Source organism: Ammodytes marinus (assembly GCF_949987685.1).
Source record: "Ammodytes marinus genome assembly, chromosome: 2".
Lineage (NCBI taxonomy): Eukaryota > Metazoa > Chordata > Actinopteri > Uranoscopiformes > Ammodytidae > Ammodytes > Ammodytes marinus.
In genome coordinates this window covers 15,501,792-15,528,065 of record NC_137231.1, presented here as the reverse complement: position 1 = coordinate 15,528,065, position 26,274 = coordinate 15,501,792, and the positions used below count along the sequence as shown (strand labels likewise).

At 42.3% G+C, this 26,274-nt stretch overlaps 3 protein-coding genes across 3 annotated transcripts; 1 reads left to right on the top strand and 2 right to left on the bottom strand.

Moving 5' to 3' along the window:
- Positions 1-482: 482 nt before the first annotated feature.
- wdr54 (WD repeat domain 54) lies at positions 483-6,055 on the bottom strand. The gene is made up of 10 exons (XM_080045363.1): positions 5,846-6,055; positions 3,396-3,683; positions 2,730-2,792; positions 2,414-2,480; positions 2,053-2,109; positions 1,799-1,926; positions 1,487-1,587; positions 1,022-1,184; positions 834-908; positions 483-694 (listed from the first exon to the last, which is right to left on the bottom strand). The coding sequence occupies exons 2-10, from the start codon at positions 3,618-3,620 to the stop codon at positions 563-565; spliced, it is 1,011 nt and encodes a 336-aa protein (XP_079901489.1). The 5' UTR covers positions 3,621-3,683; positions 5,846-6,055; the 3' UTR covers positions 483-562.
- A 4,342-nt stretch (positions 6,056-10,397) lies between these two features.
- Positions 10,398-25,238, top strand: nol6 (nucleolar protein 6 (RNA-associated)). Its single transcript, XM_080038590.1, has 26 exons — positions 10,398-10,524; positions 11,097-11,300; positions 11,464-11,580; positions 11,895-12,074; positions 12,210-12,378; positions 12,555-12,689; positions 12,884-13,047; positions 13,146-13,266; positions 13,370-13,428; positions 13,524-13,625; positions 13,731-13,846; positions 13,948-14,125; positions 14,418-14,540; positions 14,993-15,141; positions 17,978-18,053; positions 18,536-18,676; positions 18,868-18,985; positions 19,228-19,382; positions 19,579-19,742; positions 20,051-20,203; positions 20,342-20,439; positions 20,601-20,725; positions 23,160-23,249; positions 23,443-23,643; positions 24,572-24,673; positions 24,828-25,238. Exons 1-26 carry the CDS (start codon positions 10,489-10,491, stop codon positions 24,975-24,977), a joined length of 3,426 nt encoding a protein of 1,141 aa, XP_079894716.1. The 5' UTR covers positions 10,398-10,488; the 3' UTR covers positions 24,978-25,238.
- LOC307258924 (E3 SUMO-protein ligase ZBED1-like) lies at positions 15,233-17,971 on the bottom strand. Its single transcript, XM_080038607.1, has 2 exons — positions 16,241-17,971; positions 15,233-16,103 (listed from the first exon to the last, which is right to left on the bottom strand). Exons 1-2 carry the CDS (start codon positions 17,723-17,725, stop codon positions 15,555-15,557), a joined length of 2,034 nt encoding a protein of 677 aa, XP_079894733.1. The 5' UTR covers positions 17,726-17,971; the 3' UTR covers positions 15,233-15,554.
- Positions 25,239-26,274: the final 1,036 nt, after the last annotated feature.

Sequence of the window (26,274 nt, the reverse complement as noted above, 5' to 3'; positions counted from 1 at the left end):
TGGCCTGTGTCCTGAGGTCTGCACACAGTTTCGTATCTCAATGTGGCACTATAAACTGTAACTCCACTCTGCCCTCTAGTGAACTCTGTTTGTAAACACAGTCATTGCCCTGCTCAAAAATTATTAACCCACAGCCCCATCTATTGGTGCCTTTGTGAAGTGCAACATTTAAAACCGAAACCACAGCAGTTTTCTTAAAAAGTTTACTTATGCAATCTTTAAAACAATAATACATTTTTATATAATATTGATTTACTTTTTAAAGCTAAATTCACATACATGTAAACAGTTGTACATAAAATATTTGAATAATCTTTTAACATTATTTCTGTCTTTTTTGTTATAAACTATTCACTTTCTGACCTTTGTAGATAAGAGACAACATTCCAATGAAACTTCCACTTCTCCCAAAAAACACAATTCAAAATTCCTAGCAGAATCTCAACCTGACCCTAACCTCATTCATTTGAGTTTAGGTCATCATATGTTTCCAGAAACACTCGCAATATATATATATATTCCAAATTCACATTCATTAACATGCCTCATTGAAAGCAAAGTCTTATGTCTGTGAGTAGCGGATAATCTCGCTGAGGTCATAGCCTGTCACTGCAAAGGCATACCCATCCCCGTCACAGAACTTGGCGCCACAGATTTGTGTGTCCGTCACACACTCGTTATGCAAATGAGCAACCTGAGCGGAAATGAGGAAAAAGGCACAGTCAGGGAGTGTAGGGAAAAAATGCTCCAATATCAGTTAAAGATTGAGGGGGGAAACCAGCAATAATTCTGGACTTAAAAAACATTTGTTTTGTGTTTTTAAGAGCAGTTACCTCTACACTGTTGGACTCTGGGGTCATTGACATGAGCCACACCCTGACTAGGGAGTCCTCAGCAGCAGACAGAAGCTAAAGGACACAACAAAAAAATGCATAGGTATAAGATAAGGCCAAGAAACACCTGAACATGCTTTGCTTAATAATATTACCAACTTTTTTTTTTTTTTTGTATACAAACTCACCAGGCCAGAAAAGGGAGCAATATCAAGTGAGTATATCCAGCGGGCGTGGGCGTTGACCTCGGCGTGCAGAATTCCCGTCACCGCTTCGTAGAAACGGATCTGGCCTGTGCCGTAACCTGCCACCACTGTTCCTTTCCACAACTTGACAGATGAACAGGTCATACTGAGAGCAGGAAGGAGGAGGGGGGAGGATCATTGCCGTCCAAGGGAATTAAAATGGAAAACACAATGGACATTAGATTAGAGCGAGAAGGGGGAAATGGAAGGGGGTAGAAAGGATCATACAAGAAGGCTAGACAAGCACAACAATGTATGAAGAGAGGACAGGTAAGAGAAGCAGACGGGTTTAAGGTTAGTGAAGGGGATTCTACCATAGGCCACTCTGTCACTTTTAGTTGGATGCTCAATTTCACCTTGTGTAACCTAACCAAACATGTCAAAACTATAATACAATCAACCTCTTACTCAAAGCCGGGGACCTTGTTGAGCAGCTGAAATTCCTCCCCAGACTTCCACACACACAGAGTGCCCCCATCGTCTGCAGTGACCAGATCAGCGATGCACTCCTGAGAGAAGGAGGAGGTTAAACAGCGACAGAGTGGAAGGGATTATGTAAAATAATAGAACAGCTGGAAAAGTATTTTGGTAGTCTGTCATTCATGGAAACATTGGAGCTTTTCGGTATCATCGAAGGTACAAGTGGACAGAAAATAGACGGGCATACACACACACACACACACACACACACACACACACACACACACACACAAGCCACACCTGGCTGCCAGAGCACTCCGAGGCCATGTCAGTGATGGACTCCTGGTGCTCCTCCAGGACCTCTGACAGGGTAATATTACTGCCTTTACTAGGGACATCAAATACCAGAACTGCACCGGTAGAAACACCTAGAGAGAGAGAGAGAGAGAGAGAGAGAGAGAGAGAGAGAGATACAGTACACAGTAAAGTACAGAGTTTTTCCCCAGTTCTTTGAAAATAAGCATGAATACAGCATATTTTTACTCAGAACTTACCCACACATATGAAATTCTCCGGTACTGCCGATATCCCTCGAGCAAACACGGCCTGAGCTGGGACAAATTGAAAATACATTGTGTAAGTGCATTTGATTTTGTAATGTCTTTAGAGGATAGGTCCCCTGCATTAACACATTTGAAGGAACACCAAAGTACATTTGTATCATTATTAAGTTATATCATATCACAAGTTTTTGTTCAAATAGATTAAACAGGTAATTATTTGAGTGCCTACATGCGTAACGGATAGATAGATAATGTATTCATTCCCTTGGCAAAATGTAGGTATCCAGTTGCTCACATAGTCAAACGGAAAGTACCATCGGCAGACAAATCAACAGTTTATATGCAAGCTTACCTGTAGGTGTTTCCGGAGTTTCCAGTGCATGCCAGTACACCATGATGGAGCCATCAGATTCATAGATCTAAAACAATGGATTTAAGTGAGAGTAAATGGCATCAAAAACACTAACCAATACTTCTGTTTTGGTTCATATGTCAAAAAAAATACTCTCATCTCACACTCTAGACTGGACCCCTGCACCATTGATATATACCGCCACAATAGGTATAAGTACAGTAATAGTAGTAACAGTTGTGTAAGTAACAGAAATAGCACTGAATTCTCCAAATGTGATGAATGCCAATGACGGCAGAGAAGAGCAGACACTCACCTGGATGCCTTTCTGGGAGGTCACCACCAGCAGATCACGAGACGGCAGAACACAAAACGCAGCCTGTTAAAATACAAACACAGGATTTCTTTATTTGTATTACAGCTAAATGCATACAGCAGGCAAATGAAAAAGCAAGACACCATTTACCTAAGCTACCGAGTGTAGAATGTAGGTGACCATTTTTTTAAGTAAACTTTCTTAACTGTTGGTATTAACTGGTATTTTTGTATTTATTGTTTTAGCATTGCAGTCCAGCACAATTCGACTGATAATTAGACAATGACAATGACTTTGTGCTTACTTTCAACTGTGTTCCAATAACCATACTACAATGCCATTTAGTTTGGCGGAAAAATTATTTAGGATTTCTCAGTACATGATGGGAAATTCAGTATGCCAAAAAATACCAGGGTGTCCTTCTACATTCGTTCATATTTTGCAGAATGCAAAATGCAAACCAGCATGCTTTGTTGGCTGTTCTGGCCCACAATCCTAATACTGCATGTATTTTGCATTCAAAAATTATGTTTAATACAACTTGTTCAATCTTGCTGGAGACATGTGAAAGTTTCCCAAGGACCACACCTTATTGATATCCTGTCCCAGCTGCTTTCACAGTCATACTACACACACACTACAGAGGTTGTTGCACCATGGCCTGACCTGCATGATGAGCGACGTGCTGGTGGCGACATTTGGCTCCTTGGACTGCAGCTGGCGGTGGGAATAGTTGAGGCCGTCCCATGATGCGCTGACCATGTTGACCACGTTAGCATGGACCACGGTGAAGTAGGTGAGGCGCCGCGGGGCGATGCGCTGCACGCTCAGGTTGTTGTACAGCGCCGAAGCGCTGTTTTTGATCTGGATGCTCTTATCTTTGTGATACATTGTCAAGAGGGCTTCTTTTACCAGCACAGTTTGTTAAAACTGCAGTGTTGTCAGGAGAAGAGACTGAAACGTCATCACATTGAGAGGGTAGTTAGTTTGAAGTGCAAAGTTATGTTAGCTATTTTATTAACCCTTAAACAGGCAACAGTGGAAAATGAGTTTCTAAAAATATTTTCATGTTATCACTCATCTCTTCAAGACCAAAGAAAAATATTTCCACATCAAATTTTTTTATACTTTGTATATTTTGGGTTTTACGAGTTGTATCTCCCAGGATACGTTGCCCTATTAAGGTATAAAAAAAGCCGAAATGGTAAAAATATAAATTTTTAATTTGATGAACAGAAATGATAAATTGTTGTTTATCTTGTCCATTTAAATTACAAATACTACTTTTTAAGTACATTTTATTCAGTTTTACCAATCTAGTTTCATCAAATTGGATCAGCCACATCCAGATGGGCAGGCTTGAGACGGTCCATAGTGACCCGCTGTAGCTTATCCCCCATGTGCACCACAAAGTTCTTGGTCCCCGCCTCCAGGACACAGAAGGGCCCATCGTAGGGGAGTCTTCAGGGGGACCTGAGTGAAGGGGCTGGAGTTGCCCAGGGCAAAAGTCCAATGTGACGCGCCCATCCACAGAACCGCAGCGTCCTGAAGGAACTTTCCTGGGACCACCAGTGGCTGTCTGTAAACCAATTCAGCAGATGAAAACTGCAGGTCCTCCTTAGGGGCAGAGAGCCAAACAAGCCAACAACCACAGGAGGCAGTCAACCCAGTTGCGACCCTTTAGCCATGCAGCTCGGATGTGAACTGTGGGCCTCTGTACAAGGTGAGGTCAGCCGGCATACCAAAACGGGCTACCTATGACCTGAGGAACGCCCAGTCCACCTCAGTGAATGCAGAGGAATGGCTTCCGGCTACCTGGTGGTGCTGTCCACCAAGGTGAGGAGGTCAGTGAACCTACGGGAGGAAGGCAGGGGGCCCACCAGGTCCTTTTTGACCTGGTCGAAATGCCTCTCGGGGACCAGAATCGGCGCCAAGGGGACTTTGGTATCATGTGTACCTTGAACACGCTGACAGGCCAAACTGAAGCTAGCCCAGGTCTTTACATCACTCCTGAGGCGGGGCCAGACAAATGTAACACCCACCAGCTTAGTATACGGCTTGTGGTCCACGAAGGCAGTGAAATGGAGGCCGTCCAACAGGAACGTAGGGACTTTATGGTGCCGTGTGCATGAACCTGGCACGGTGTCCTACTTGTGTACCAGTTTAATGGCTCCCTTTGTGGAAAGCAGTGCCCAAGGAAAGCAATGGATGACAGGCCAAACTGTAGCAGGATTGACTATTAGTCACTGCACCCTGATCCTTTCAAACAGCTGCCACAGGTGCGTCAGAGGCTCCTCTGAAGCCGATGCAGGCATGATGCTACACTGTGCGCCTACAACGACCAGCAGCCACCAGCTGGAAATTATATATTTAATTAACAGCAGCTTACTTTCCCTGCCAGTGGCTTTGGCCATCCCTGGGCAGTTAAGTTTGTGGTTTGTGCCTGGAAGGCACTCCCCGCCCCCAACGGTTAGGGATAGGGCCTTCCAGGCAGCACTGCCCTAAGTATACATAAATATAGAAAGATCATTTTAAAAGTGAAATACAGTAATAATGTTGTAATGGGCACAACTGTTCATGATAATATATGGTTCTGCAGTCATTATCAACATGCTTTCAAGTTTTAAATAAAATTCAGAATAATGAACATTGACCAAATTTCTACCCCCTAAGCAGGCAACGTATCTCTGGGGATACATACATTTCAAATTCTGCTAAAAAACCCACAAACACAGATGGATTATTTTTTTCTTCATCAGCATGTTAAGACAAATGTCCTAATTCAATATATGAATTTAGATTGTTATTTTAACAAAAATAAGTATGTCTAATATATGATTACTTACACCCTGGGAAGCTGGCGCTTCACCACTGGCGTCCATGTTGATTTCTGATCAGGCTGACTAAACAATGAAAGATAACTTGAACCAAATCATGTCACCTAGATGGTAATAACAGACAAGTCTTTTGATAAATGCTAACTAGATTAGTGAAAACCTTCCAGCAAGCCCCCTACAGGATGTTAAAGAGTATGTATCTCCCAGTGCACGTTGCCTGTTTTAGGGTTAAACACACATCCCGTTATCTGGCAGCAAATGTCAACGCTGAATACGTACCGTTAGCAGCAAGCTAGGTTAGCAAGAGAAGCCTGGAAGCGTAAAAGAAAACAGGACACCGTTGCTTCTGTTCGACAAACTGCTCACGCGTTTGCTTAACAATTCATAACATTAGCTTCAGCCGCCGTTTGTGCTGTTGTGGTCGATCATTACACATACAGTCAACTTGAATGAAGCACTTTTCTAGCCTTCATTAGCAACAGGATTACCTCCGCGTCCTCCGCAGCCATAGAGACAACGCAATATTTGCGTACTGCGTCATCCTTGCGTGCTCGGTTGCCGAGCAACCATAGACTCTAGGAGGCAGGGGATACAAAGAAGAGTGCAAGGTAAGGTTGTAAACAGATTTGACTTTCCTCCGCAACAACAGCTATTATTCCTGAGAAGTAACCTACACACGGCGAAGTTGTGGACGACTATTGATATGAATAGCCATTTTAACCGTGTATAATTACCTGAAATTGAACAATATCCCTATGATTGCCCTTTGGTTTCAAAACAGTTAGGCTTTAACAAAACACTGGCTGACCTAGCTCCAGTGTGTCCCTCAAAAAACACTAAAGTTACGGTCTTGTAATAATTAAGGGCATTACGGTGTTACACTGGTACTTCCCATGGAGAAATAAAAAAAAGTGTCAAGATTAATTTCATCCACTAATATTTAGCACATGTCCATTCGGACTGATGTTTGGTTTGTTTTCCCCCATGTGTATCTATTATTTGTGTAACATATTTGAATACAGTGTCTGAGCCAAGATGCCTCGCTCTGCACCCAAGTCTCAAGCTGACAAGCGTGGACACAGGTCATCTGTCCAGGTGTCCCCACCTCCCACGAATGAGCTAGAAGCGGAAGACATTATCCCTGGTCGTCTCACCAAGGCCCAATGGACGCAGATGTTGATCCAGGAGGAGGGGGAGGACACCGTGGGGGAGATCATGGAGGAACTGTTGAGCAAGGTCATGGAAGGCTGTTTCAAGGTGTACATTGAAAGACAGGTAAAAACTGATGAGTATTATACTGAGTGACACTTATTTATTTGTCTTACTTTCATCCATTTAAACCAGTGGTGTCAAACATACGGCCCGCGGGCCGGATGCGGCCCGCGAGATGATTTAATCCGGCCCGCGACTTGTAGAGCACACATTTATGAGCATTTCAAAAAAAAAAGTAAGTCTCTAGCCCATTCCTGTGAGGAGATATGAATTTTTAAAGAAATAACCAAAATGCTCACTCCAGCCGCTAGGGGGCAGCCTAAATAAAAAAAAAGCACATTTTAGCAACGTGGGAAATGGTAAATGGCAATCTTGCTTCACCGCTATTAATGTTTCCTCCAGTGCTTTATGGCAAAGTAAAAACCAAAAAAATAAAAAATAAATAAAACAATTTTTATTTTTAGTGCTGAACAATTAATGTACTAGCAAGCGCGATGTGTCCGCGGCTCTGCACGTGCGAAACGAGCAGGAGCATGCTAGTGTAGGCCTACAAGATTTATTTCCTAATTTTCCATGCTGCTTTATTTTTATGTTTTAAATTGGGAAAAACGAATTCCAAAACAACCAATAACCTCTGTATTTAAAAATAAATCAAAACAGTAGAAGTTGCACTTTTATTAAATTTTATTTTGTACTGTCTGCATGTTTGCACAAAATGTGTCCCTGTACATATAGTAAACAAAATTGGACAACTGTAACGTCAGTGCCTGTTGTATTTGTGTATTCAAATAAACAGTTGTTTATTTCATTAGTGCGTATTGGCATCTTTGAGCAAAATACCCCCCAAATTTTTGCTGCGGCGCTGCGCGCCGCACCTCCTATTCCCATGGCCAGCAGCAACCTTTACTAAGACATTTCCTGGGGGGTACAGAGATCCCTTGTGATCCGTGATAATGTAGGTTACAAATGTAGACTGAGTGATAAAGCATATTACTGAAAAACAAAGCTAGAGATTTGGAGTTGATGTACGTTATTTTGCCATTATTGTACTGGTCCGGCCCACTTGAGATCAGAGAGGCTGTATGTGGCCCTCGAACCAAAATGAGTTTGACACCCCTGATTTAAACCATACATAATACATGCATATTTAACATGATGTTGCCTGGCTTTGCCCTGAAGCTAGCACCTTTCTCCGCATTCTGGGCCAAGAGTTACATCACAAAGATTCTAGAGCAGCAAATCCTGTGTCCGGATGAAGGGGAAGGACCAGCAGAAGCGTCAAGAACAGAAGACACGGAGCCTATGCCAGCGACTTTAGATACCTGGGCTCAAGGATGCGTGCCTGTTGTTATTGGTACCCCTCGAGCTCACTCCACATCACCCCAGGTACTCTCCATACGTCTCCTATACACATCAAATGTAATTTTCAACCGAATGGCAATGTGTGATCAAGGTTTACAGTATATCTGAATCTCTATACTTTTTTCTAACAGAGCCGCTCCCCAAAGCGATCTGAAAAGGAAAGAGGTGCGAGGAGGCCTGTCAGTGAGGAGCCCTACAAAGGGCTTAGTCCTCGGCCACCGCCCAAAGTTGATCGCAAGAAGAAGCAGCAGCAGCGTGTTAATTTACCTCTCAAGCCCGTTCCAGGAATATTACTACCTCCCATGTCCTTTTCATTGGAGAAAAAGGATGTTGACGGTAAATATAGGACACATTCTGATTCGAACCATTCGACCGGATCATCATATCAGCGTAAGGACCGCCAACCCATACCCAAGATTGATCCCTCCCGCCTGCCTCGACACTGCATTGTTCCACAGTATGAGATTGTGGATGACGACTGCACAAAACACAACTCCAAGAAACCAAGTAGTAGAGTATCCAAACTAGAGCCAAAGCATAACAAGCAGCAAAGTGAGTGGATATCAACCTCCCTCAAGCCACTACGCAGCTCGGAGGAACAGAATACTCCAGGGAAGTTTCAGAATAGGAATGAAGCAGATATTTGGCTGAAGAAATTGTCTCCTTCTAGACCAATGCAGGAAAGGCTGGTGTTCTCTGGGCCCCTGAGGCTGGACACAATGGATTTGGCCAAGGGTGTTTCTCTCCGCGATCCGCAGGCTGTGGATATTAGTCTTTTCAAATGTAATAACCCTCCTCCTGCCCAGTCTACCAAGCTGCGGCTGATACGAAGTGATGCAGCAGTGCCTCTGCTATCAGTTGATCAAGTTACCGCTGGTCCACCACCTAAGGTAACCCCATTGGTGCAGTCCAAAAACTGTTGACAGCTGATAATAAAATTGCACTGTACAACTATCTTGATGTAGTTTCCGCTGTGGGCCTTATAGCTTTAAAAGGTGATTATACATGTTTTGAAAAGATTCTGACTCAAGCCAATTTTCTCTCCCTGTATGTGTTAGCTCCTCCCTTAGTGGTGAGATACACTTTATGTTTATATGGTACCAATGTATGCATCATTGTGTTTTGTTTAATATTAATATGTATTTACTTTAAAAAAAATGTTTTCTATTAATGCCTCTCACAATATGTCAAAGATAGAGTTATAGAGGTACACCTCGTAAATAAAATACGTAAAAAATAGTAAATTAGATTATTGGATAAGATAGGGTGGTTTTTTTTTCAGGTGTTTTTTTTTGTTTATTTTTTTTTAGTTTCATGGCCAAACATTTCATATGCTGAGATCAACTGTAAGACTGTGAGACTGTTATATTTTCATCACTCAGGAACTGTTATCTCAAGCACTCAAAACGATCAATTCAATAACCGGTCATATGGGATCCGTATTTAGCCTACACTATATTTGTCTGCACATATAACTATGTCGAAGTGTTTCCATGTATCATTTACCAATCATTCATTTAAACGTTGCCTCTATTTATACCCAGTACAGTTCATTAGGCACACCTTTAGCAGAAACTAATTAGTATATTGCAACAGTCCACCTGTTTTAGAAAGGCGTTGTTGTTTGAGGCTGTATTTTGTGTGGCTGTTGATTTGTATAGTAATATGAAGGTTATAGGGACAGCTATTTTTTTATTTTATTCTCATGTCCAACCAATTGCTAGACTAAATCACAGCAATGCTTTTCTGTGTAATGCAAACCATTTGATTTGAGCAGCATCACCGACCACAACCCTCCATGGCCATAACATTCATGCAACTCTTCTCTCAAACACTTACCTTTGCAAAGATGGGATTCAAGTGCAAATACTTTACTGGCAACTGAGTGTGTGCACATACTGGTCCTGATATGCACATCGTTCATCTGCAGCTGCTTCAAACATATGCCATACATATTTATTGTTTGGAAAGGAAATCCAAAAAAATAAAACCGTTAAATACAATCATATGACTTTTTCTTGATTTTTTAAACGTGTGTTTATTTCATGTTTTGTTTTTTTACTTTTTTTTTATAACCAATGAATGCATATGTCATTGGCTCTGGAGCCGATAGGAGTCGCGCGCACCATACGGGAGAGTGCTTGTGCAACCACTCTTGTTGAAACCGACGTGACGCGACGCGTGGCAAGCAGCGAGCCAATCACAATTCAGCGTCGCAGCTCCTCCACCAATCACGGACATATTTTGCTTGGTAGCACGTTTGTCTGACCCTTGCACATGTGAGATTGCGATGATGGGAAAGTGGTGTTGAACATAAACTTATCACCACCTTGTAAAGCAGACCAAACATGAAGATGGAGACAGTTGCGGAGGATCCAGCAGAGGTAAGTCTGGCCACATGTACTTTGATTTTAGCTGCTTGGTGGTTTACTATCAAGGGACAGTTTTTCCACTGGTGCTCGGGTTGTTGGTTGCATGCTATGCATACAATTTTCCAGTTAACTCGGTAATACTTCTTTAGAGGTGTCTTTATTGTTGCCGACAACATTTAGAATCACAGCTTAACTGTCATTAGAAACTGAATGTGTGTTCTAGCAATGACTTAGATCATCAACAACACATGAAATAATGGGCCATTTGGTGCCAACTAGGAAGATGCTGGTGTTGGATGTAGCATAGGCTCTTTGGCTTGAAAGAAAACCAAATAATCCCAAACACTGGCCACTACTCAAACTCAATCTATAATTATATTAAAATATATAATATATATATGTTTTATATTTGTAAATCTTCTGATAGAATCATTTGACCGACGCTGTAATAACACCAGTCTTTAGTCTGCCGAGCTTTTTATATAATATCCTTATCCTTCTCATGTCATTCTATTCTATTTAAATATAAAATACACGAGCTGCTGTTGCTGCTAGCTACTTCATGTTGTGTTGTTATTTTGCAGAGGATTCCTGATATGGAAAATGACGCTCCTGTTAAAGCCAAGAGGAGCAAACCAGAGGAGCCTGGGGAGGATGATGATGATGAGATGGTCTATCACCCGGTCAAGCTGTCCCGAAGTGATCTGTACAGACCTCCCTCAGCACAGGAGCTGAACCAGCTGAAAGAGGCAGAGAGCCTGTTTCACTGCAGCCTGCTCAAAATGCAGGTAGGACCTCCGACTTACTGACACGAGAAGAAGAGTAGAAAGAAGTTGGGAATGGGGTTTTGTCTTCATTCAAACAAACAATGTTATCCCATATAAACAATGACTACACACTGCTTTCACACACTCCTAGTAAAATGTCTATAATCTGTGTCACCAAACACAGATGGAGGAGCTGCTCAAAGAGGTCGCTCTGAGTGAGCGCAGGAAAAAGCAGATAGACCCTTTCGTTCAGACGGTCACCGAGCTGCTCCAGTCCGTGCCAGATTCACCAGAGGTTGAGGTACGTGGTGCTTGTAACTGTAGGAAAAAGCTCCATGACTTCAATCAATCAGTCAGTCAATGCATTTATATAGCACTTTTCACACAAGTCAAATGTGGTTCAAAGTGCTTTACATTGATTGCACCGAGAAAGAAAGCAAAAATGTATGTGGAGACCAATGCACACTAGGCAATACAATATGAATAGTTAAAATGGTAAAATAATAATAAACTTGATATAAATAAAATATCAACCACAAAAAACTAGACATCTTGGTCATTTGAGTCATGCAGAGAAGCATGTAACCACATTTTACCCGGGCTATGTGTTTTCAGGTAAATGACCTGTCATGGCTTCCTAGTGGAGTGAAGGTCCCTTTCCTCCTGGTGCCCAAAACGACAAAGGGCAAGTTCCACATGGCACCTCCCGCTTCCATCGATCTGATCGGCAGCTACCCGCTGGGCACCTGCAGCAAACCACGCATCATGGTGGACCTGGCTGTCACCATCCCAGCCGTAAGTTACCTGCACATGCCCCCCACCACCGCCCCCATTTTGAATTTCATCTCATCAATTCCGCTGTTGCCATTAAATGAATGAGAAGAGACATTAGATGTTAGGCGACACTGCAACTAATCTCTCTGTTATTAGGACATCCTCCACCCAAAGGATGTGGTGAACCAGAGGTATCCCAGGAAAAGGGCTCTCTACCTGGCAGGTCTGGCCCACCATCTCATGTCCTCCTCTGACATTGTAACACAGCGCTATTCTTGTCTCCATGGGAATCGACTCCGGCCTGTCCTGCTGCTGACCCCTTCAGGTATTTGACTTTTCCAAATCCATATATTGTACAAAAATTTTACTTCACTTTTCATTGTATGGATTCTACCAGCAATTCCTTTTCTTTGCATGTGCATGTTAAACTGTGTAAGATGTTTTTTGGGGGGTTTGCTATGATTGTGAAAAAACAAAATGTGCTTTTTTTTTTTTTTTTAGGTAAAGACTCTTCCAGCTTCACCCTACGTGTCCATGTCTGCCCTCCTCCTGGATTCTTCAAGCCAAGCCGTTTCCACCCCCAGAGGAATAACATCCGGACGGATTGGTACACCGAGTTGCAGAGCCCGCTGTCTGGTAGGATTTGCTTTATTTTTACGGCTTGTTCCTCTCATTTTATCCATCGCAATTACCTTGTCACTTTCCATCACAGCTTCTTCCTCAGACAACGATCTGTTCGGCGCCACATTGTTTCTAAGCAGCAGTTGGAATCTAAATATTTCTTTCATCAATACCAATTTTATTTTCGTGTTTGTTTGTTTTTGTTACAGAGACCAGCGAACCTCCCACTCCACATTACAATAGCTCTCTCCTGGGGGATTTGCTCCCCAGGGCTCACCTCCAGTTTCTCTCCGCTGTCAGTTCCCAGTGCTCGGCTTTTGCTGACGGCACGGCTTTGCTCAAAGTCTGGCTTCGTCAAAGAGAGCTCGACCAGGTAGGATGCTTGCAGCGGTGTTTTTAAAATGTGTTGCACAGAGCAGTCTTCTTCTGGCAATTTGTTTTATTTTGTATTGCTTTCTCAATCTCTTATAGGGCACCGGCTGTTTTAATGGCTTCTTGGCTTCAATGCTGTTGGCGTACCTGCTGGCCACTCACAGAATCAGCAACACCATGACAGCCTATCAGCTGCTTCGAAACAGCTTGAACTTCCTGGGTAAGAAAAAAATAAAGTTTTGAGGGTAACATGTAATACGGCAGTTGTACTTAGTTATTGACTTATCACTGTTTTTGAATATGCATCTCGTTCTCATCCACAGCAACTACTGACCTGACAATGAATGGCATTAGCCTGGCCAAAGATCCTGACTCTACAGCTGTGAGTGTTCTAGCACAGATTTGAAACAAAAACCTTTGCATGATGTACCTCCCTAAATGGATCATTATTGTCCTTTTTTCTTTTTTCTTCTCCAGCCAGCTCTGGCGGATTTCCACAACGCTTTCCAGGTTGTGTTTGTCGACCCCTCAGGACATCTCAACATGTGTGCCGACATGACCGCTTGTACCTACAAACAGGTAACTAATTACTCCAAATAACAAATTGGTATTTTAAACAAGATCAGTTTTTCACTGGTGGCATAAAGCAACAAGTTTCTGATCACTTTCAAATGTTATTCTCAGCTGCAGCACGAGGCATCTGTGTCCATGCAGTTCTGGGACGACCCCACAGTGGACGGGTTCCGCAGCCTCCTCATGACACCCAAGCCCATGATAAGGACCAGCGACCACGTCTTCCAGTATGGCTTTGATGATAGCAGGAATTCTCCCAACATTCTATTTGATCCACCGTCAACTTTCTTTTTCTAAATTTTTGCTTTTTCCATCTCCCACTCCATAGGTTATGTGAGCTGGTGAAGCTCCAGTCCAGCTGTAAGAAACTGAATCTGCTCAGTGAGCTGATGGACCACAGTGGGAACTATGTCCACACTGCACTGCCGTTCATTCTGACACTGCTTGAGCGAGGACTGGGCCAAAGACTCCAACTCCTCACCCACTCCCTCTCTCCTGACCCTGAGGTGGGAAAGATTCACATTTTGGGGGGGTTACAGTCATCTGTGTCTGTCTTACCTAACTTCTGCAGAACATAACCACTGTTGTTCTATTGCATTTTTTTAAATAATTAGTCTAAGCTTCTATTATCAGAGACTTTGTTGAATCAGAGCTATTACTATGACTAAAGCGGTACTTGTTTGACTCTAAACTGTTTAAAAGTGTCTTCCAAAGGAGTCAGAAACAAACTCTTGTAAATCCCATTTACAATGTTTAGTTCATTGTAGTCGCTTAACCTACATTTTTGTTTGGTTACAGTGGTCTGTGGAGAGCGACGCCCCAAAACACAAAGCCCAACCTCCTCTCTCCTTCGGTTTGCTGTTAAAGCCGGAGCTGGCAGATTCTGTCCTGGAAAGAGGCCCAGCTGCAGACAGCCCCAAGGTAACCACGCCTGACTGAGTGCACTTCTATATAATCAATGTAACAATCAACTTAACGTATATTGCATTTTTGATTAAGGAAGAATAATGGGTTTTACAAGTGCACATTTTCAGAGGCTCACTAATTATTTTCTCATATAAAAAGGAAAATAACTGTTTGGTATACTAATTTGACTACAATTGTGGTTGTAAAAAAATTTCAGGAATGTAAGGCAATTTAAATATCTTACCATATATAGCATTTCTGAACATAGCTTTCATTACTTTAATGGCTTGCACTACTTTTTATGAAGCCTCTTTGTCTCTCGCGCTTGTTAAGAGACAAACCCATCGCACGGCATTGTAGGATTAATTCGATTTTTTCTGTTGCTTCTATTGAGGACAATGTTTCTTTATCATGTATTTGTTACCATGCAGGATTCACTATTAATAAGAATTGCGTTGTTCTACTAGGCGAATGACTTCCGTCAGCTGTGGGGATCTCGCTCCGAGCTGCGCCGCTTCCAAGACGGTGCCATAACTGAGGCTGTGCTCTGGGATGGAACGAGCACGTGCCAAAAACGACTGGTTCCCAAACAGATCATCACACATCTGCTACAGCTGTATGTATTTAATCTTGGCATGGCATACAGAGTGACACAACATCTTACATCACATTAATACTGGAGATAATACAGAATATTTAGTATGCTATCAAGACAAAAGGAACACATTTTCTTCATTGTTTTTTTTCCCTGCATGATTTTTATCCATCTCAATTTGTAGACCATTGTAAATAGATCTATTCAAACTAGACATGATTTGAAATAATAATGAACAAAAAATAATAATAACCTGTTAAGGTTAATCTGCAGCTCAGCTCACAGCAACTTGAGGCCAAAATAATAACTTTTTGTTGACAGAAAAAGTTGTTTAGTTTCTAGCATTAACAGCAGCATATACAAAATGTAAACAGTGTGAGAGTACACTGACCTACAGTAACATCATTTAGGGAATCACAAAGGGCCATGCAAAGTTATGTATTTCTGTTGACAAAGATCATCATGTCATCATGCTCTGGGCTCAGTCTGGTACGCATTGTGGCGAACGTTTGTCCAGCTTCTGATAATAACGACGGGAGTGACACCCCGGGGACACACAAATAGCGTCTCGCCAGTGTGGCCAGTTTGGGGAACCTGGGTCCATTCAACCTCCACCAGTCAAGAGGGTTTATGTCCAACGAGGTCGCAATGTCCCTCAAGTAGTAATCTACCTGCGCCTCGGAGTCGGTGGCGTAGCAGGAGCTGTAGTTGTCTCCTAGAAGCAACATCATGGTGTTTTTGGTGTCACTTCTCACCTGGGAGGGCACAGCTGCCTGGCTCACTTCAGGTGTGACCAGGATATCCTGCGGTTCATCCTTTGTGCCTGCAGTATTGGTCCTCTCGTCTAATTTTGAAACCAGCTCGTGCAGTTTAACCTTGGCAGCCAGTCTCCCCGACGGCGTCATGAAGCTGAGGTGTTTGTGACGAGGGTCCAGCATGGAGGCGATCAGAGCTGGTTTGGACGCCAAGTCATTGGAGTCGACCTGCAGTAAAGAGAAATATAACATTAAAAAAGAATTATATTAAGAGGATAGATTGTTTTTTTTTACCACGTTAATGATATCTTGTCAAAATCATCACCAAATATATTTTAAAGCACAGGCCATTAGTTTATGCCTACCTCCATGTGGTCTCTGAGGGACTTCTGAACCTTCAGTTTGAACTCTGACACTTGTTCAACATCATTCTCCTTTGGCACGAGGTGGGTCTGGATGAGGCTGAACGTGATTGGGTAGATGTTTGAAATGGAGACCTCGGTTTCAGCGGATATGACTGTTGTTGCCCATTTCAGCGTTGCCAGCACAGGTGTGAAATTTTCAATTATTTGCCAGCAATCATCTTCCATCTCAAGGCTCTGCGCTTCCTTTCTGTTGGTGATTGTGCGATCAGAGAGCACGGCTTTAATCGCCCACCGTTGCTCCAGTAACAGTTCAAACATATCGCAGATGGTGTCCCATCGAGCTTTGCTGGACTGGATCAGCTTGCTCTGTGGCAGGCACATCGTAACCTGCTTCTGCTCCAAGGCCTCTCCTGCCAGCGCGTCACAATTGAAGTGCTTGACTAGTTTGCCTGCAGCAGCAATGATGCGGACAAGATCTTCACTCAGCCCATCTATGACAGCGAGTTGCAGTGTAGTGGCAAAACAAGTGGCGTAGTCCCAGGTGACATGGGCACAGGCAGGAGTGGACAACATGTCCTCTGTGTTGTTATGCACACATGCAGTCACTTTCCTAGCAATACACCAGGTCTGCACAGTGTTAAGAAGCTTCTCCGTGACGCTGTCTGTAGTAGTGTGGCTGTCCGATGGTAGCTTGTGTGTCTGCAGGACAGCTGACCTGCTATGCCAGTCCTCTGTAATGAATGAACAGAACACCGTAATGTACCTCTGAAATGGCAGAGCCGTCCAGAAGTCAGCAGTGAGAGCCACATAGGCCACTCTGTTCAGCTGCGCTGCAAGCTCCTCCGACTTCTCATGGTAATGGCCTTCAATAATGCGTGTAACATCACCAGCGGAGGGCATTTTAAAATTCTGCACAGTGTATGCAAGTAGCTCACGAAAACCATCACCCTTGACCATACTGATGGGCAGCATGTCTTTCTCTATCATTCTGGCGATAAGGTCCGTCACCTCTGCATTTGTTGCCGGTGACAGACCTTCATTGGGCATACTGTCCTGATGCTTGGTTTTAATATGGTACATCATGCTGGTTGTGCTACTCCGGTATTTCAGCTTTGTGTGGCACAGCGTGCATTGAACGTCGTCGTCCACTCTGATGAAAATGTCCCAAACAGAGCTCCGCTTCAGGCGCTTCCTCTCTCCATACTCACGCTCGGGAGGGATTGTGCTGGCGTTGTGTGTCATGACGGCAACCGGTATGATCTCCACGTTTGCGGCAATCTCCTCCTCGAGGGGCTGAATGTTGGTAATAACCGGTTTCTCGTCCTCTTCCACCGTGGTAGGATGCGTCTTCATGTGGTTCATCATGGAGCTAGTGGCTCCGCTGCAGTACTTGAGCCTGGCGTTACATTTCATGCAGCGGACGTAGTTCCCAATCTGCTCGAAGCAGTCCCACACAGAGCTCCTTCTCCTCCCCGTGCGCTTCATGTCGCGTGCAAATTGCTGGTTGTCTGAACCGATTGTTTCTAATCTTGTTTTCGTTAGCAAGCTAGCTATTGTTAGCACCGAGGGGCTTCGCTTGAAATGGTTCTCTTTAGGGGTAATGAAAGACCAATCTTTGTCCCGTTTCACTTCGGCATGTGAGCAAACAGTAAATTACAGTTAGGTGGGTGTGATGCTGTTGAATCCTCGTGTCCAAAAACAGAAAAAAACAAACATGTGTTCACGGTCCTCCACCAGGCATGCTGATGTCCCCGAAACTTGTGTGCGATATGTGGGGGCGACTGTGGATGACGTCATCAAAACGGGAAGTGAGGTAATGTGTTTTTTTTTTTGTGTTTTTTTACAATTACAGACTATCAAAGCATTGAAAACATATCTGTTACACTTCAACATACCAGGTACCCTGGATATAAAGGATAACTTATTTTGTGTAAAATTAAAATATGTAACCAATGAAAGCAAATAGAAAATGGTATTTAGAAAAATAATAATATTAACAAATACAAAATGTAAATGATTGATAGCAAAGTCTGTTTTTTAAGGGTTGTGTGATTCTTGTTGTATGGAAACCTTAAACACTATTTATGTAATCTTATACATAAATATGTTTGTAATGCTTTTTCCTATCCATTGAATACACTTTTGAATTTATGAGAAAAATGTATCTATATTGTGTTGTGTATTGCCTGCATTTTTGTCATGTTTATATTATTGCTTATATTCATCACTATATAAGTACCCAGAATAATGTGTGTGTGCACAGCATGTGTTTGACTTGTGTTGTGCTTTTTACAGGTGCCAAGTACAGGAGAGGAGGAGAGTTTACTGGTGGTTCAGTCCTATGATGACCTGAGTAGGAAACTGTGGAGGCTGGAAGGTCTGCCTCTCTCCATCACAGCAGTGCAAGGAGCCCACCCTGCACTCAGATACACACAGGTAAAGCCTCTTGTTTCTTAACAGAACACCGTTCTCATTAAAGCAGAAGTGGTAAAATGGAAGTCATTGTGCATCATTTTAAACAACACTGTAATGCAACACTGAGCCTTCATTTACAATATTAATTGCTTTGGTGGTTGTTGTTAATTTGGATTTATGAACATTTTAACATTTTCCGCTGTGTTTTGCAGGTCTTTCCCCCTGTGCCACTGAAGCTGGACTACGCCTTCTTTGAGCGAGAAAAGACTGCCAAAGCATTGGTGCCAAAGGAAGGCAAAGCCTGCCCTCCTTATGTCACTCCTATTGCAGGTTAGTGTTTCACCCTCCAGCAACTAATCAAGAAGCTGTTAACTCTGGTTAAATAAGTTGAAAACTGCATCTGGACATGAGTCTGCCGTAGAAATGGTTTTAATGCGTTTTCCCTGTATTTTCACATTGCTAAAACTAAGAATTACTGTTACAATCCACATATTCAAAGCAGGAAAGTCACGGCCACTTAGCCACAGATACATAGCTATAACACCAATGTATTGCTAACCATGTTCTTGCAGTGATCTGTCACATGGAGGGGAGTGGAAAGTGGCCTCATGACCGCCTTGCTATTCGCCATATCCGCGCTGCCTTCCACATCCGCCTGGGAGAATTACTCAAGAAGAACCATTACTATACGTGCAGGCCCTGCCCCACACACCTCGATGTCTGGAAGGTATATTCATTTTCACTTTTGTGTACATGTTCCACACTTAACTTTGAACTTTAAAGTCATCTTTTTTACAATCTAATTGTAAGTTTGTGGTATAACCAGGCCACGTTGTTGGCACAGTTAAACATTTTGTTAATCGCAGATGATCATTATTCTGTTAATTCCTGCTGATTGATGTCCCTCTGTGTCATGTATCCAGGACGGCCTGCTGTTCCGCATCCAGGTGGCGTACCATCGTGAGCCCCAGGTGCTGCGGGAGAGTGTGAATGCAGAGGGTCTGCTGATTATGAGGGACAACGAGGAGGCTCAAGCTATGGAGTTGGCCACCATTCACAAGCCTCTACTCACCAGCACACTGCATGGGTAAACTTGAAACAGAAACATAAAGTAGTATACGTCGGTTTTGTGTGAAAGCAGGGTTGAATGGTTCCTTTTTGTTCCCTCAGTCTTTTAAACCCTATACATTTGCCAAATTAAATGTTAAAGACATTTTATTTTTGGACAATATGTTTCCACTTTCTTCAGCTTTTGTCCTACTTTACTGTTCTTCCTGTTACCTTTTTTTTCTCTTTCCTGTTTCTGCATACTCTTGCCCTGCAAAACACCATTCCTTCAACTTGTGTATTATTATTATTTGGATCCATCAATTCGTGTAATGTTGTCGTTGGCAGGCTCCAGCAGCAGCACCCGTGTTTCGGTGCAGTGTGTCGCCTGGCCAAACGCTGGCTTGGGGCTCAGCTCTTCAGTGAAGACTTAACGGAGGACACTGCGGACCTCCTGGTGGCATCGCTTTTCTTGCAGCCCGCACCTTTCACTCCTCCCGGGTAACTACCGCTTCTACTTTTTAATAATCTGTCTCATTTGATGTATGTATTTTTGTTTTGTTTTGATCGTTTTTTTCCCACTTCCCTTTGTTCGTTCAGTAGGTCATGTGAATGATTTTCTTCTTTGTTTTTCTTCAGTTCTCCCCAGGTCGGCTTCCTTCGTTTCCTTCATCTGCTCAGCTCCTTTGACTGGAGGAACAGCCCGCTGGTAGTCAACCTCAACAACCAGCTCACAGGCGAGCACTCTCGGACACACGCATACACAACTTGTCCCTTTTCTGTCCCACTGACCCCCTTTCTTTCTTTTTACACACCAGCCGTACTTAAACATCCTGCTCGTATGAATGGCTATTTCACTGGCAGGTTTAACATTTGCTTTCCTCTCTGTCACATGCAGCCACCGAATACACAGAGATCAAGAATGACTTCATGGCCTCCAGGGAATCTCTGCCCGTCATGTTTATAGCTACGCCTAAAGACAAAAAGGTGTCTATGTGGACCAAAAGAGCACCTAGTGTACAGGTCAGTGGACACACAATTACGCAAATCACACAATGATACATGTTAATAAATGAGCACTCAACACCGTATTTAAAAATATATAATATTTTCTTGGTCAGCAAAAGTACAAAGTGGATTATTATATAAATATGTTATTGAATACATAATAAGTGTACATATTTTTTGGTTAGAATTGTAACAGACAGTGAAAATCACAAACAGCGGTGTAGGAAAGAGTTGCACGTTCTTGGTAGGGAGCAGTCACATAGTTTCCCGATCCTGGAGCCTTTCCTTAGTGCACACTGTTCTCCTGGATCACACTGAAAAGATGTGAAACCACATTAAAGTTAGGTATTGATTCATTGATTCCTAGAGTAATAGTAAATGTATCTGAAAACATAACAAACATATGCTGTGGCTATACAAATATGAATTTGATTGATTTTTGAAATTGATTTAAATCCAGATAGACTGAGCTGTTACCTACCATAGGCAGATAGCCATGTTTTTTTCTTAGAGCTGGAAATTGATTGTTCTGAAGTCTTTCCAAAACTCCATGTAAATCATTGATCTGAAAATGCAGAATTGTTATGTATTAACCATTAATAAAAAAAATAATACCACCAGAACTTAAACGATAGACAACTTTCTTAAGAATTTCCACCCGACTGGAATGTTTTTTGATTTACATCAATACTTATATCAACAACCCTTCAAAACGTCCCAATAGCACTGCTAATCATTACGAGGGAGATATCAAGTGTAGCTCACCAGTTGCTTTTCATTGCTGTCCTCTGGCATGGCAAAATGAGTTAAATACTTAGTTTTGTAGTCCTCTGTTTGGATGAGACCGTGGCTGTTAAAGAGTCCAGTGGCACACAGTAGCGTACACAAGAGGTGCACACACCAGTCTCCCATGGTGCGTAGCTGACCCAGATTAGCTTCCTGTGCTCACTCCCCCTACGAGCCCGACATGAACACTGAGGCTCTCCCAGCCTCCTGCTTTATAACGCTAGCAGTGAGCTGGAACTTTGTGCACTGTGATGTCCTCACAGAGACGTCATTGTGTGCTCAATTTTCACCATCCCTAAATCACAAGGTTTAGAATATATTCCATTTTACCATGTATGATAGCACAGGTTGCATAATTTATTTCATCAATTAAAAAAATAAGCCTCACTTGGACATATTTCCAGAATTGAAAGTGTTTTTTAATGATGCACTATGTAACTTTGGGTGTGTCAGAGAAGTGAACATTTGCTAAGGTATATTCTCATAACTGGATAAAGAAACTTTCCTCACAGGAAAATTGGATCCCTAGAACACTGTTTGAAGTTAGAAAGGTTCCTGAAAAGTTATTGTTTCACTGTTGTTGTTTTTGTTTACAGCAGAAGGGCCCACAGTTTGGTTTACAATCATAATCTAGGCATCGTTTTGGTTGCAGGTCCTCAAAATATTTTTTTTATGTTGCTAGAATAATTCAATACCAAATAATACATGTTGAGTAAATCAAGTACATGCTCTGCAAATGTAGAACAAAACACCCTCCCTTGAAATTGCATAGTGCACCTTTTTAAAACACACAAACAATAGCTGAGGTGAGTCAATAAACGATCCTGGTTCAATGGCTTGTTTTTTAGATGCCTCTGAATGACCACTAGGGGGCAGATGGTGACAGCTTGAAGAGTTAATGTTTGAGTTTCTGTTTGACTTAGGTAATTCTATTAACAAAATACCTATGTGACCACAACCGCAGGTCAATTAGCTGTGCTTGTGTAATGATTTATAGCTAACCGCTTCATCTGTCCTATAAACAAAAACAGAACTACTTCAACTACTTTGCTTGGAGAATCGTAATCCATCATAAGGTCAAAAACACCAAAATAAATGGGTTTGTGTTGGAAGAAAGTCACTTCAACTATTTAATTTCCTTTTTAAAAAAAATCCCAAAATACTTAAAATTTGCACTTAATAATAGTGCAACTGGGAAGTTAATGTGGTGGACTCTCATAAATGGTATTTATGGGATGGGATAACTTATAATTACAAAACAGCTGTGTGTGGTTGCAAGTATTGAGTTTAGTTTAGGAAACTTCAAGTCAATCTCAAGTAATTTCTATCATTACTCCATGTGTTTGGATGCAGTTGTATAGCTAAGTGAACCTTAGCCCTAATGCAAAAAACACAAGGGTCTGCTGTGTTCATCACACAGATCATGTTAATGCTCTTTAAACAATTGCTGGATATTGCCCTCTACAATCAGTGTTCATATATTTTTATTGCCTTTTCGTGTCAGCAATTGTTCTTATTTTATGAGGTCTGGGATAGCTATACAAAACAAAAACAATGGTCTGTATGTTATGTGACGTCTCCAAATGTTGTCAGCCTCAGAATGTCCGAAGCTAGCGTGTTTCTTAACCATCAAATGTTATAACATGGCTGTGTTTGTCAACAGATGCTGCAGCGCGTGGTGATGGTGGCTGCAGAGAGCCTGAAGGTACTGGAACATCAGCTAATGGACGGTGGCCAGATACAAGATGTCAGGGTTGGTATAAGTGCTTAAAAAGCTCTGGTTTACTCACCTCTTTATAAAGTTAAGTTAAGTAGTTAGGTTAAGTTTATTTATCAATTTACACAAGGTAACGAAACCCATCCTTTGCATATCCCCTCCCAAGTTACAACCCCAAAAATGGTGATGATATGACATTTCAACCTTACTCCTCCTGTGTTTGTTGCAGGTGGTCATGCGCCCTCCTCTGGATGCCTACGATGTGTTGATCCACCTCAACCCCAAACAGGTGCCCCTGCTCAGCCAGGCGGTAGACCCTCCGGCTGTCACCTTCGTCAGGGGAGTCCGGACCGGCAGCGCACACCCATCTGGAGGGGCCATGCCCGTTGTGGACTACAACCCCGTGGCCCTCTACCTGACAGAGCTCAGGGTGAGTCTTTGTCTGTCAGGATTTGCAAAAAAGAAAAGGAAGGTGTGGTGTTAATAACGCCTTGTTGACACAAGATTTTTAGGAAAGTGGTGTAGCAGGATTTGCACATGCAAGCTTCAGCTAGGCTGTTAAGGCCATAGTAATATACCAATGCAATATTCAGCAGCTTCCTGACAATAAAAAACAAATTACAAAGAAGAGAGATACCTAGTGAAGCTGTACTCACATTATCGCAAAACGACGACATCCAGACCGGAGGGGTCTACTACAAAGTGAGATTGACGGGTTAGCCAGGTATATGGAGCCTAAGACCAGAGTTGTCAATGTCACATAGGTGGCTCTCTGGCTAGATCACCATGGTAACTCATTCTGCCCTTACCCTAACATTTGGAAGTACAGTGGAGCCAACCATTTTCATAATAAGCTAAATAGAGGATCATCTTAGAGGACATGTTACACTTGCATATCTGTTCAGCCTTACGTTGGAAATGAACCAAACAAAGCTGTCCAAATACACAGGGCAAACTGTAGCATTGTGTTTTTTTTTTTTTTTTGCCATGGGAACATACTCATATTCAGTTGATGCAGAAATTATAAAACTGAATCCAGCAGAATCCATTTGCTAAGTTGTTGTTGCTCCTTGTAGTATTCCCTGGCCAATTTCACTCACTGGCTGTATAAAGAAGCATTCTATAAAATCACAGGTTGAATAGATAGTTTACAAACTGTATTATGGGGTGTAAAACCATTGCATTAGATTGACCCACATACTGGCGTCTCAGGGGAACAATATGGTGATGTTAATAGAAAGCCTGCCACAGCATCATTGTTTAAACTAAATATGCTGCTTCAATTTCAAATGCTCTGTGGGTGTTGGGTTTGATATGTCTACACACTTACTGCATCACCTAACATAATTTATTTTCAGGATGCTTTCGGGGACCTAGCCCTCTTCTTCTGTGATCCCTATGGTGGAACCGTGGTCGCAGTCGTATGGAAGCCGAAAGCCTTCAGCCCCATATCCTTTAAGGTAAGACTCATGCCCTCTATCTAAAGCTATTTTATAACAGAATTTTATTTTTTGCTGTATCATGCCTCTGAATCCACCCTCCTCATTTCACTAACATGTCAACATGCACCACTCTGACCTGACGTTTTCCTTTGTCCTTCATTGCACTTCACAGACGTCGCAGGTGTCTGCTCGCATTGTGGAGGTGACCGGGGAGGAAGCAAATACTGTTCCAAATGTCGAAGCAATACTGGAAGACTTCCGGATCATGGGAAAGGGCTTGGTCAAATCAGTGGAAGCCAGGACAGAAAAATGGTCTTTGTAGACAATGCACATGTACACATATTCAACAGGTGTTACATTTGAGCATTGGACATTTGTAACCATAGAAAAAGTATATTGACACCTGTATTGTTTTGTTTTTATGGCTGACTTATCAAAACAGAACAATGGAAACATGAAAGGAATATGAGACATCTTGTTAACAATAATACATGTTAGAAATGTTGCTGTTAAAAAAAACCTGCTGCATGTTTGTATTGGTGAAGCTGTATCATGTCCAATAAATGCACATCTACTCTTTTGATTTACTTTTTATTATTTTGCCTGACTGCTTTTTTAGTATGAGATGAATGAATGTTAATAGGGACTTTAAGCAGCGGTGTTTTAGGGACGGCTACGGCGCCAGGGAAAGATTCCAACGGGCTCCACTATCACCTAGCAACACTTAGACCGGCTACTTGCTGCAGTTGGTGTAGCGCTCACAATGTCAAAAACCCATTCTGCCGTTGTAAACAGACGGACTACGGCTTTGACTCGATCTGACTACAGCGATAGGAGGTGATGACTTAAATTCTCGAATGCTCAAAATTCTACTCGACCGCCGTAGCCGTCCTCTCAACCGTCGTTGCTTAAAGTCCCTATTGATCCCTCGTGGGGGAATTCAGTTTACTGAAATTAGTACAAAGAAAGAAAATGATAGAGGTTTATAAAACTAAAATAAGAATAGAAGTAAACATACAAGCTATTTAACAGCAACTATGGTCAAAATTGCAAGGCCACATGCAGGGACAGTGCTGTGATGTCATTATTAGCAGGAAAGTCAGCTTGCTGGTGTTAACAACATACACCCATAATATAATGTATGATATGAAGTTATGGGACAGATCAAAAATATAATGAAAAATACAGTATAACATTTACATAAAATAATACAGTATTGGATATAGGTAGCCTATAAAGTACATGGTGACATGTTAACATAGTGTATCAGAACCAAATCTAGTATGAATCAAGTCAATTATAGTATAATATATACAATAAGTATAGTATACAACGGAATAAATATGTCATTTATCAAATAATGTCATAGGCTGTGGTCTCCACTGTTGTTGGAAAGTCTGATGACAGTTAATACCAACGGAATAACCATCTGCAAAAGCTAATTTTCATCTCTGCCACTTCCTTTGAGCTGTCCAGTCCCAAGCCTGACCACAGAGCTGGCCTTCCCTACCAGCTTGTTAAAGGCCTACTTCACCGGTTTGAATATGAAGGTGTATTGAATTCTGAGATCCTATGTAGTATAAATGTGCGAATTTTTTTTAAATCGGTTCATCCTAGCC

Bases quoted from the DNA above. Each gene is read 5' to 3' on its own strand.
- wdr54 (XM_080045363.1), bottom strand. From the start codon at position 3,620: ATGTATCACAAAGATAAGAGCATCCAGATCAAAAACAGCGCTTCGGCG. The intron at 1,927-2,052 runs GTAAGTTCTGAG...CTCTCTCTCTAG, and splicing joins GGAGAATTTCATATGTGTGG to GTGTTTCTACCGGTGCAGTT. The intron at 695-833 runs GTAACTGCTCTT...ATTTCCGCTCAG, and splicing joins CAGAGTCCAACAGTGTAGAG to GTTGCTCATTTGCATAACGA.
- nol6 (XM_080038590.1), top strand. From the start codon at position 10,489: ATGAAGATGGAGACAGTTGCGGAGGATCCAGCAGAG. The intron at 12,379-12,554 runs GTATTTGACTTT...TTTTTTTTTTAG, and splicing joins CCTGCTGCTGACCCCTTCAG to GTAAAGACTCTTCCAGCTTC. The intron at 13,626-13,730 runs GTAACTAATTAC...TGTTATTCTCAG, and splicing joins CCGCTTGTACCTACAAACAG to CTGCAGCACGAGGCATCTGT.
- LOC307258924 (XM_080038607.1), bottom strand. From the start codon at position 17,725: ATGAAGCGCACGGGGAGGAGAAGGAGCTCTGTGTGGGACTGCTTCGAG. The intron at 16,104-16,240 runs GTAGGCATAAAC...TCTTTACTGCAG, and splicing joins CCCTCAGAGACCACATGGAG to GTCGACTCCAATGACTTGGC.